We start from the raw sequence: 12,782 nt of genomic DNA, 5'->3' as shown, positions 1-12,782 counted from the left end.
TCAAGTTTACCCAAAGTTGAAGACATACCTAGAGACATTGAAGGGAGGTTGGTAGCTGACAATTAAGGATTCTAGGAATGTGGATTTGGAGGTTTGGAGGATTATTCCTGAAGACGAGCACTCTTTTGGAGATTGATTTTCTGTCCCAAAATATTAGCATAACTCAAGGTATTTAAAAGCTTTAGCTTCAGTTTAAGTAGTCAACCCGAGAAGTAGTGTATCATCAACAAATCGTTGATGAGAAACCAGTGGGGGAAAAAGGGAGTTTAAAGCCTTTGAGAGTGCCTTGAGCAACCTTCGGAGAAATGGTTCGGCCCAGAATGTTTGCAAGTAAAATGAAGAGGTAAGGGGTTCCCTATCTGAGCCCTCTAGAGATAGAGAAATAACCTTGCGGAGGTCCATTAACCACCACTGAGTATTTGGGAAAATGAACACAACCCTCAATCATTTTTAGAATCTTTCCTTCAAATCCAATTTTTCTTAAAACTGAAGATAGATAGGACCAGGAAACCATATCATAAGCCTTGAAATGTCGAGCTTGAGAAGCATACTTTCTTGAATACCATTAACCATGGAGTGGAGCACTTCATGAACCATTGTAACTGCATCTGTGATCTGCCTGCCTGGAACATTGATAATCATTTGTTTGATTCTATTACAATGCTTAAATTGTGTGTAAGAATTGATATAAATATTCATTCATTGTGTTTTCAAGAATATCCATGAAAGATGGTATTACAATGCTATAATGATTCTGCACCATTACCCTACTTATTTTGTAATCATTCAAGTTCAGTGCATCATTGAAAAATAGTAATGTAATTTTTTTCCTTCTTATGTCCTCTTGATCCACATTACATTCTTTCTCTTGTTGAAGTGTACCTCATTCCTTTTACCTGCAACTAAAAGCTGCTTTGTCAAAAGATTATAACTCAACTAATATACAGACAGTGATTTCTTTGTTATGTTTTATTGAATGACAAATCAGCATCTACCTCCCCTGACAGTGTTCCTCACATGTTACTTAACATTATGCTTTTCATTAAAGTCTGACACCTTTTAACACAAGCTTATACATCTAATGAAGAGTCATCAGCTGCAGCTTATCAATGGATGATGCAAGAATATTGCAGAACAACATTTTTTCTTTGAGAAAGATTTGAAGTTTTTGGGGTTTCTCTCTTCCACTAGTTTCTTATGTTTTGTTTGTTTAGTTGTTCTAAAATTGTAGTCTCACTTATGTTAAGCATTCTTAAAAATGTTTCTCAAAAATATACTCTATGCAGTTTAGCTATCTTTGGCCCCTTGGACCATGTCTCTGGTATCGGGGATGTGGTCAGAGACATCCCTATTTGCAGGGGATGTCCCACCACAGTCTCCCAACATCTCCAAGTGTCTCCCATCAGAAATAAGATGCCTGCTGCTTCACTAAAAAAACTAGAAATATGACATTTTAGAAATCCTCTTGTTGTACATGGTGGTGGGTGTTTTGCAGTTGTAGATATATAAAATACCTTGTCAAGCAAATGGTTGCAATATCACTGAGTTGTGCAAATTGTGGATGGTGGAATGAGTTTGGTGCAACTGTGCATTGATTCGTGAGAGCTTTTCAGTTTGCATTTAGGTGATGGCAAGCTTGATTGGTGTTGAGGTTTTGTGGCTTAAAGCCAGATACTTGCCTGGATTAGCGGCATATAGGATGGAAGGCCCTATTCTTGTAGCTTACTTTGAATAGCGTTTTGTTTTTATGAATTTGCCTTGTTGTATTACTTTTTGTCTTTAATTTTAAAAGTTATTTTATTTTTAATTATAAAATTTAGTATATAAAATTAAAAAATGTAATGATTGTTTTTAATATTACCATTTTTTTTTTGATTGGTAAGAGGCCGAAGCCAAGGTTAATTATTATTATTTGTTGTGATTAATTATTATGATTATTAGTTAAGCTCAAGTGTATTCGAACCAAGGACTTCCGAGATAAGAGGCTCGCAATTTACTGTTGTGTTGTAGGATCTTGCCTAGTTTTTAATATTACCATTCAATATATTGGAATTTAATAATTTTAAATATCTTTTATATTTTTAGTTATTTATCTATTTATTATGTTTATAGTTATTTTAGTTGAATTTTATCATGACTTTGTTTGATAAATTATATCATTGGAAATATTTATCCAAATTTAATTTTTGTTGGACATGAAAATGAACCCTGTGACATAAAACATAGGTACTATTTTACTCTGAAACCTCAATAGGACTTAGTTACAATATTAAAAAAGAATAGAGAGTATTGTAGCAATGCTAGAACACGTGTGCAACTCAGAAGGATTGACGGCCAACAGTTTTAGGGAAAAATGATTTGGTCATTTGCCATTTGTATGTCTATCACCAAGACTTATCACATTCTTTATAATCTTTTAATTTCTTATCCAAACTGCTCACTTTTGAAAGTTTTAGTAGCTGGTCATGATGCTTTGATTAAGTCTTGATGTAGCTCTATACTTTCAGAATATTTTGTGCTATCAAACTACTAGTACTTTCTATGCCGGGGATTTGTCATTTATGAGCTAAAATTAAGATTTATGAATTTATATATGTTGTCATGTGTGTGTTAAAGTTAATGTTAATCTTTACCACTGTTCTTGCTTTGAAAGTTCAATGTAATGATGTTTTCTAGTATGTTCAAATAAGATGGCATCTCCAACGCCCCTATTTTGAAAAATAAACTTGTACTGGTACCAATCTCCTGTACCAGTACAAGCACCGGTCTCAAGGGAGCCATGACTCTGTATTGGATTGCAAAGATCATTGTGAAACATGATGGATTAGAAACATTTTGAAATTTGAGCTATTAATTGTTGAAAGGGTGGCTCCTTATATTGGCCAATGGGCTGCCTTTTCTTTGTTTGTCAAGCTTGTATATGATCAAGCTTTGTCCTTTATGATGAAGGTTGTACTATTGGACTAGTTTTTAATAGTTTTATCCTGTCATGTTGTCCTCACGTTTTGTCTTTGTATTGTATATTTCTTTCCTACTACTGTAAAGTATCTATATTATTAATTTTTAATTTCACATTAGAAAATAATCATTTTCATTCTTTACGTACCATTCCATTTAAAGTTTAAATTACAAGTTCTCCTATCCATAATAAAAAATGTAATTTAGTGCACTGTTCCCTTTCCAGGTAGGCATTTCAGATTTTCATGTTCTTCCTTTCTAAGGAATACCAAAATGGGTTCAATACGGTGTCAAATGAAAACCTATTCTACAGTGAACCCCATAAGTAATGATCAGGAGAAAGTCGTTTGGATATGGACAGAAAATAAGCATGTCATGACTACTGCTGTTGAACGAGGCTGGAATACATTTATTTTCTCCTCAGATAGTGAACAACTTGCCATTGAATGGGCCTGTAAGCATTTTTAATCTGATGATCATGATAACGTTTTTTCTTGTTAGTAAAAAAAGAAAAATAGGATTGCAGAGGAGCAAGAATGACTAATTGCACTTTTTCATCTGCAAGCTCACAATTTCAGGAAGATTTAAATTTTTTACAGGCACAGAAACAAAATTATCTGTCTATAAGATTCTAGGCATCAATTTTGATTGTGGATGTTGGCTTTCAAGTAAATGTTTACAAATCAGATGTGGGTTTGTTCAGCAATTGCAAAGATCAATCCTCTGTTCATCGATGATGGGTATATATATGACAGTGAAAGAAAACAGATTGGTGCGTTTGCTGAGGTTTCTTCTCCTAGTCAGCTTCAAGAATTAAATTTTATGGCTGGGCATGCAGAGCATATAGTGCTACATTGTCTTGATTGGCAGGTGCACATTTTAATCAGCATCATGTTCTAAGCTGTTGCTTGATCTTGTTCTTACCACATTTTTGAATATTATATGTTGGTAAAATAGTGATTGTGAAACCTTTCTACAAAATTTCTTTCCATGGAATTGACTTCTCATTGCAGTCTATGGATATCTTATATCCATTAATCATATAACTTGCAGCAACTAGACTGTCCATAAACATCCTACTTCCATTCGTGGATTATGATCAAATGATGTCCCCAAAATTTTTGCCAATGCCATGAGTGTGCTTTGTCTTAGCGTATGATTTAATAACTGTAGGTGGACCAAAGAGTAAACTACATCTTACTATGATAAGTATGTCATGTACATTTAGGAATACTTTGTCATCATAAAAGAATAAATACAACATAGATGTCTTATTGCAATTGAACACAGCCAATACAACATAAAACGATTTATGATCTAACCATTCACTAAATGCATCCTATGGCAACATATTCAGGCATAGCAATAGTGGGTACAGAATGAACTATAAAGTCTGATTTAACAAAGGAAATTCCATGAAAAATTTCTTTTCAAAGTTAAAAAAAGTTTCGGATAAAAGAATGTTCAAACTAGTCCTGTTTCAGAGGTTAAACTGGTGATCTCTTTTGCATTCGAGTTCTGTAAATATTTCTCTTCTGTATCATTCATGCAATCACAATTAGCTTTCTTGTGAAAAAATGCCTGTCTTGTATTCTCTTTTTGTTATTGGATCTTGTTTTGGGTATTTGAGACAACTATTTTTGGGGAACTTAGCATGTAGATGTGGTTGATATATATCAGTATTTCTTATAGGTACTTCTCTATAAATTATGGCACGCCATTGGCAAATCAGCTTTTCCGTAGCTTGTGAGAACACATGAATTAATTAAAATTGACATTATTGACAGATTTACTCAGTGGCGTATACAACCTTTTGGCAGTGGGGTGTCCACTTCCTCTCAATTTAAGTATCTTTGTGCAAAAATCTGCCTCAATAGGGCTGAACGAATAAGCTGTAGAAGTTCCCCAGCATAATATTTATGGTCCAATATGAGGAAGCCTGGGAAATATCATCACTCATTCAAAACCAGTAAAACAGATAGCAATTGTGTGCAAATATCGTAACTCATTCAAAACCAAGGTTAAAATATTCCCTTATAAATATTTGCCCGAGTTTTTTCCAACATTTCACAGGAATTTAAGCAAACAATTTGCATGCAACTGATTTCTATCTATCCAACAGATTATACTGAAATTCATATATTTTCAGACTAAGATAGAGATCTGAAATATGACAGTACCATCAAATTAGATAAATTTTTACCCATTTTTTCCAACAGATATGAAATCCCTCTACTCACGAATTCGCTCAGTTGTGAACGACGTTACGAATCCACCTCCAAGTCGAACTTGGTTTCTGTCCAATTGAGTAAATTGCCGAGGATTTCTGTCCCAACAATTCTGAACCGAAAGCGTGAAGCTCCCAAATTCTCCAATAGAAGACTCTAACCAAGCATATTAGAATGAGTCTCTCAATGTTCTTTTATAGCACATCCATGTGACTCTTTGATTCCTTCTGGCTGTGCTTGCCCCGTAGGCTCTATGTTCAGAAAAAAAATAGAGTCCATGAAAAATATAACTGTAAGCATACACAATGTATTTGGTAGAACTCACAATTGTATATTCATTGATCTCAGAATTATTACAATGCATCTTGGAGTATTCCCAGCAATAGTACTATAACCTCACGACACCATAACATAACATAAAACTAGATGACCTGCCCCAAAGGTAAGTACAATCTATATATAAAGAGGTGTTGAGTACCAATTGTTGGCAACCATCGGCTAACTACTAATTGCCGACCCCTCGACAACAACACAAACAAATCCTAATTACTCGACAACTTCATCCCCCCAAAAAGAAAGTCGTCTATGGACGACACACAACAAAATGGGGAATACAACTATCTAGAATGAAATCAAGGAACTGGGGACCTAATAAGCATCCGTAATGGTGTAGGGGGTGGCGTGGATGCTGCCACCTGCTCTATTAACTGGTGAAACTGCTGAGTCTGCCAGTGCAAATCCCTCTCAGCTAACATCTCTCATAGGTGACCTTCACCATAAACGCTAACTCCAACACCTCCTTTTGCTTCTTAATCTCCAACACTACCACTAGGCATGTCTCCCCTATTGCCTGCTCAAAGTTGTCACATGAGCCTTGTACTGAGTCTCCAAGGCCTCTATTTGAGCTAGTTCGTCCTCTACCATCTGGAGAGGAGTGTCCAACTCCTCTCAAGCTATGCTAGCTGCCACTTGCTTGACCTCTATTGAAGGGTGGGGCCTCCTTAGCTTGTAACATCCCTCCTTGAAGGCGTGCTCAACCCTACTATGCAAGGACTGGATCCTACTCTCCTTGGGATTCCTGAAGCCTCTAGTCCTCTATAATGTTAGGGGTCTCTCTGATAGGCCAACCTTGAGAGTCACAACACCTCACTAATTTCTTAGCGCAACCTTTTATTCTAAATGCAAGAAAGCGCTCGAGGGCCTCATGAACCCATTGGGCTTGTTCTTGTACGGATCCACTACCCTCCATGCACTAGCCTCCACCTCAACAAAAACTGTTGGAAGTCACCTGAGTCACAATGCATCTCAGATATTATGTGCTGAATGCATGTTGGAGTCCTTTCTGCAGACTCTTCTTGTTGATTTTCTCGGACCGTTGCAAATGTACTAAGCACTGCCATTAAATTTGGTACATGTTTTTCAATTGCAGCCACCTCTAGGCTCTTATATTTATAAGACAGTGAGAGAATGGACATGCCTCTTCATGGGACATGTCTATTTATTAACATAATTAAAATCTCTTACATATTATATACTATAAATATATAATATCTTGATATAAATTACACACACAAACACACACACACATCTCATATATATACATATCTTGATGTAATTTATCCGAGTAAATCTACAAAACATCAACACTCCCTCTTAGCTAGGGAGGATAACAAATGATATACATATCTTGATGTAATTTATCCGAGTAAAGCTACAAAACATCAACACTCCCTCTTAGTTAGGGAGGATAAACAAATGACCACATATTAACTTAATGTAATATACAAATATCTTTGTTCAGAAGATATTCAACATTTTGATATCACATTTGATATTAAGAGTATTGGTCTTCCAGAATATCAACACATGATATTCGCCAAATAATCAAATAAGGTTTGATATCATATCTGATATCATGTGTCTTGGGTCTTCTAGAATATTGGCATTTGATATCCACCAAGTACTTAAAATTTTTGATATCACATCTAATATCATGAGTATTGGTCTCCCATAATACATGATATTCACCAATTACTATAAAATGTTTGATACCACATATGATATCATGAGTCTTGGCCTCCTAGAATATTAATGATATTCACCAAATACTCTTTGAGTAATGGCCTTCCAGAATGCTGAGATGCAAGATATTCACCAAATAATTGCAAGTAATGGCCTTTTAGAACATCAAGTCGCCTGATATTCACCAAGTACTCTGAGAGTAATGACTTTACAGAACATCAAGACGTGTGATATTCACCAAGGACTTTGTGTTATGGCCTTCCAGAATATCAATATGCATAGCATTCACCATGTACTCAAAAGATGTTTATAAGGTATGTGCATATGCATTCTCATAATGCTTACCATATAAACATCCACTATTCAAAGTATAATCTAGCATGACTTTCATAGACATTGTAAGATATCCATCATAATAGAAAATAAGTTATTGTAAGATCGTCACGTTTCAATAACTTCTGTAAATACAAGTGACATCATTTGGAAGTCATTACTTCCTCATGATGTACATAGGGGGTAGGCCCATTAAAATCACATAGTCATGAGTTATATTCATGAATCACAATCCTCTTGACTGCTATAATTTATTGATCACTGGAGAATCCATCTCAACATGGTTTACTCCTTTTGAATCAATATCGAGATTATCGAAGGGTGACTGAGTCATATCCTCTATCTGCTCCCTCTCTTTGAGGGTTGTCTTTAATGAAATATCAAACTCCCTCTGAATCTGAATCTCCCTTTAAGTCTAATATCAATCTTCTTTCTCCTTTAATGGTGTTGATCATTTCCCAACCTCTTGCATATGTCACTCATACTAAGATGAAATTTATTTACATCTCCTACAATTTTGGTATCTCCTCTTTCAAACAACTTTTATTATGTGATTTGTCTTTTGATTCCCTTACTAATGATATTTTGCCTATATAAATATCTTTTGATTTGTCTTACATGACCTACTCTTTGCTCTTTATGATGCACTACCCATTCTTCATTTTAATGGACCCCCTTTGTGGATGCTGCTATTTTAGTGATGGTATAAGTGCCTGCCTTGTTTGATGTTCGCAGGCTTCATGCTAAATCGCTTTCAATAGAGCGATGCCCTATTTTAAAGGGATCGAATTCAAACATTTATATGGTCTATCTTCTCTTGCAGGGTCCACAAGGAATACTCATGCAGTATGAGGTAGTTATAAGTCCTTCCACCCTGGAAGTAGTAATAGTTATCTTTGAATATGGGTCGTCTTTCCTTTCATTGACTACGGTTATATTTTATTATATGCCTTTTGTTCGGCATACATAAGGAGATTCCAATATTTTAATACTCATTATGTTCACCCCTTCTTTGTCATGGATTGCATAGGCTCACAAAGTATATAAATAAATCCCTATTCTTAATTTCTGTCCACCTTATGTTACTCCGCTTTTCCTTGTTTGCCCAACTTAGTTGTAATGTCCCCTTTTTGGGACATTAGAAATATTGAAGTCTTATTTTATATAATGTTAAAATTGACTATGAGACGTAGACTCAACTTATTAAAAAGTCAATTTATTGTTATAAAGAGGGCAAAAGGTCAAGAAGGAATAAGATGGAATGCTAGAGGGAAGTTGAAGTGTCACAAGGGAATAAGATGAAAGCCAAAGTAGAGTCGAAGAGTGTTAGTTTGTGTATGAAAAGGGGAAAGAGGCTCATTATCGGGCATACTTGATTGATGATTTAGTTCAGCGTTCTCTCTTGTGAGAGTTTTTTTCAGAAAGCTTCAGCTTTCAGCTAGTATGAGGACGTAACCCCTTGTGCCAAAAGATAGTAGACGCAAACCCATTGTCTGGGTAGACATTAGTTCAGGTGTTTCACATGTGCTTACAAGTTCTTTCTTATGTTTTCCAATCTGACTGTTAAGCTTTATTTAGGATTGGATGTTGGTTATTGTATTGCTGTTGTATAATGCAATAACGTGTTTGAAGGAATATAATGTGAGTTTACTAGTTTAATTATGTTCGTATGTAATGTACTTTCATATGATGGCATTTCTAATGTTATTTTGAGAAAGAACAACTTAGTATCTATTGGAGTTTTTGCTGGTTTTTTTGTATTTTAGAAAAACCTAGTAAATATCCAATTCGGGATATTTCAGTGGTATTAGAGCTATTGAACCTGCCATCCTAGTGGGTATACTCGGAGTTTTTGAATCAGAGCTTAGTTGCAAATATCCAGATAGAGTAATGGAAAATTGATATATATCAAGGTGTGATTTATTCTGGAGCCCATTTTTAGTAAAGAGCAGCCTTTTAAAATTCTGAGATTATAAATCTATGTAGTCAAGGGAAAGCAAATGAAAATGCCAGATAAGTCCCTCCTTGAGACTATGGTCCAAAACCTTAGAGATTGCAGAAACTGGCTAGAAGAACAGAAGTAAAAGGATCAACTTGCAAGAGTAAAGGCTTATCTGCATCATTTCAGTATTAGAGCGAGAAAATGGCCTAGAGCTGATCTCGTATGAACAAGGGAGGAAAAGTCACGAGGAGTGAAAATGTTGATAAAAGGCTTAGAAGATTAGATGTCACTGAGGTTAGACTGCACATAGATGATTCTGAAGAAGAAACGAGAATCTGCAACATGCAGCAAAGGCAGTAAATGCTATGGAGTAAGTTCATTAAAGTTATAAACAGACAAGACGATTTGCTACAGCTGACACATAGTTACCATTGTTTCATTGGATCATGCTAATATGGTGAGGAGAGTATTAAATACAGTGAACGATGTTAATGAACGTTGTGACTAATGATGGTAGGGTCTTGACGAATTTACTATGGAATAGCAGGAACATGCTCCAGTCACTCAGGATGTGTAGATGCAACTAATGAATAGTTACAAGAAAACCAAGGTAGCTTAGCAAACTGAGTCTTGAAGATGGATCCAGTAAATTTCGGTGGCTCTTTATGGTGATGTGAGGATTTTATCCTTCGGAGTTTTTTACACATTGCCATTGAAAGTGAATAAATTGTTGATCTTCTTGCCGAATGTTAATATATATGAGAAGAGGATTGGTGGCACAGTGCATTTAAAAAATAAATTACTTTATAGAATAAATAGTTTATCAAGAGAGCAAGTGTCCTCTTTATCTCATATGAGCATGACATTGTCAATAAGTTATTTTTACCAGAAATAAGTTGATAAATTTTGATTCATTTTAATAGCACTAGCATATGCAAAGTTCGACAAGCGGTAATTAATATTTGGTGCAACTTCTTATTTCCATAAACGAGGGATATTCCATGATAGTTTTAATATTCATTTAGGAAGTTATCGGGCCCCATCAAGCACACTAATTTTGTTTAATGTTGAGAATAGTGGTGTGAAAAGAGAGTTAGTTCGACATCTGTTGTTTTCTCTTTGAGACTTGCATGCAAAGAGATTTGGTCAGTTTATATGTGTGAATGATTATAGGGGTTTCAAATACCCATTTAATATCTCTCGACATATCTTTGGGAAAGGGAAATATGTAACTCAATTGTCCTCATTCGCGTCTCCTATCAGATTCGTAATGATAGTTGTGAGTACAAGTGTCAATCAAAGTGCGTAACTAAAGGAGGGGCCTCTTGTCCTTGTATCAATGAGGATGCAAATAGTATTGTTTGAATGAGTGAGTGGAAAAGGCCGGAGGGGGAACAAGGAAGTTGCCGACCCAACAACAATTAATGTTTTGCATCCTATAACAGACGAGAGTATAGATATAACTCGCAAAGCTAAGCTTTTGGGTGCCAAGGCTGGTAAAGAGAAGAATAAGGTAGTCGCTGAAACAGCCAGACTATCTACGATCACTCGAGACAGTTTATTTCGCATGTTGTGAGTAGAGATTATCATGAACATAACGTCACCTTCCAGAATCAACGTTGTTGGGTTCTCATGCTAAAATCATTGCACATACTTAAACGGTTACTTGAGAAGAACTGATGTGTGTATCGACAATAATCTATTTGTAGGAAGCATTTGGTCGATACCTTGACATGCATGGGCTTTACAACGAATATGTTATTTCCATGTCTGGACAATTGATTGATTATTTTGCATTTCTTGAAGAGTTTACAAAAACACACAATATTGCTTGAAATCACAAGACAATACATGGAGTATCTAACACATCTGTTAGACTACTTTATATTTTTCTTCCACAGAACACAACCTTTGCAAGAGCTGGACAAAATATTCTTGAAGGTTAATGATGAATTTGAGGAATGTTGGGCAGTTGGCACCGTGCATGGTTGGGAGGATAAATGATTAGAAAATGGAGAACCTCCAGTACTACAAGAGTCCATCGATTTGAACTATTATAATTCTGTTGATGAATTGGCCGAATTGGGTCCGGAAGAGATTGAAATGGGCATTGGCAGCATTGGGGTTGAAAATAGGTAGTACCTATCAGCAACATGCAGAGAGGTTCCTTTTGACAAAGTTCACTCCCCCGGAGAAGCTTGATAGGAAGTATTTTGCAAAGGGCAATTGGCCTTTGGGAAAAAAGACAGATAAAGAGCTTCAACAACAGATTGATGCATCAAAAGAAGTTGCTCAAATAGAGGTTAGGATGCAACGGTTTGTTGAGCTTTTGTATGAGACACTTGCTGAGACCAAAACAAATGTTGAGAAAAAATAAGCATTGACATATAAAGAAATGGAAAGGGAAAAAGAACTTGATGACGTTGCGGCAAAAATTGGTGATCATGGGCGAATATTAGACAAAGATTATGATGGAAAGGTAACATCAGAAGAACTAACTTCAGCTACTTTGTATCTCAAGGATCCCCAGGAAGATAATGGGAATTGTGAGTTTGAGAGCAGAAATGTTGATGATCAATCTGAAATAAGGGCAGAAATACTCAACATTTATAGAGAATATAAAAAATTCCCTAACCGAGTTCAAAATGACTTACGTTCAGCGATTACTTGGAGCTTCATCTAGAGCAGCAAAATAAGAAGGATATGGCAAAAAGAAGGTACTTTGAATTGGTTCAGGATCTCCTTGAAAATGACTAGTGCAAAAGTTTGTACGAAGAATTTCCAGCAGGCCAAAATCATTTAATGGAGGATCTTGAAAAAGAACAACTATCAACCGTCTTTGATTTACAGCCTTCCAGCGACCATGTAGAAGATGTTACCCAGGGCATGAGTTTTTATGTTGGTGAATTGGAGTTTAGTGTTGACAAATAGGCAGATGAGGATAGTTGCACACGAGGTAATAACATATTGGAATTTTTATGTGATGAACCATATATTACCTACGCCCATGACAAAAATTCAGAGGAACAATGCAAGATGACACTACAAGACGATGAGCAGTATCAACATGATAATGAAATGCATGCGTTTATAAACTAGCTAAAGGTTAACGAAGAAATGATTGTGGCATCTTTGGTATGTTATGACAACACTCACAAGGTGGTTGAGGATCTCTATAGGAAGGTTCAAAAGGGAGTGGAAGAAGAATGACTTGTTTTTGATTTGCAAGTGATCAAAACAGGCCTTGAAACTATGAAATTAGAATATTTATATTTACTCTCCGACAGGGATAACATTCT

The 12,782-nt window shown here is 35.7% G+C and overlaps 1 protein-coding gene across 4 annotated transcripts in view; it reads left to right on the top strand.

The window, feature by feature from the left end:
* The window catches only part of LOC149579623 (3-dehydroquinate synthase), a 99,571-nt gene that overhangs the window by 27,722 nt on the left and 59,067 nt on the right, over positions 1–12,782 (top strand). For all 4 annotated transcript variants that reach the window (XM_089786160.1, XM_089786164.1, XM_089786171.1 and 1 more), the window contains 2 exons: positions 3,185–3,412; positions 3,662–3,828. In XM_089786160.1, coding sequence (XP_089642286.1) covers positions 3,185–3,412; positions 3,662–3,828 — 395 coding nt within the window. The remainder of the gene's footprint in view (positions 1–3,184; positions 3,413–3,661; positions 3,829–12,782) is intronic.

The sequence above is a fragment of the Cupressus sempervirens genome, chromosome 1 (genome assembly GCF_028749045.1).
Source record: "Cupressus sempervirens isolate cs-2001-9-10 chromosome 1, ASM2874904v1, whole genome shotgun sequence".
Classification (NCBI taxonomy): domain Eukaryota; kingdom Viridiplantae; phylum Streptophyta; class Pinopsida; order Cupressales; family Cupressaceae; genus Cupressus; species Cupressus sempervirens.
Note: the sequence above shows the minus strand (reverse complement) of the source record. Positions and strands in the feature narration are given on the sequence as shown.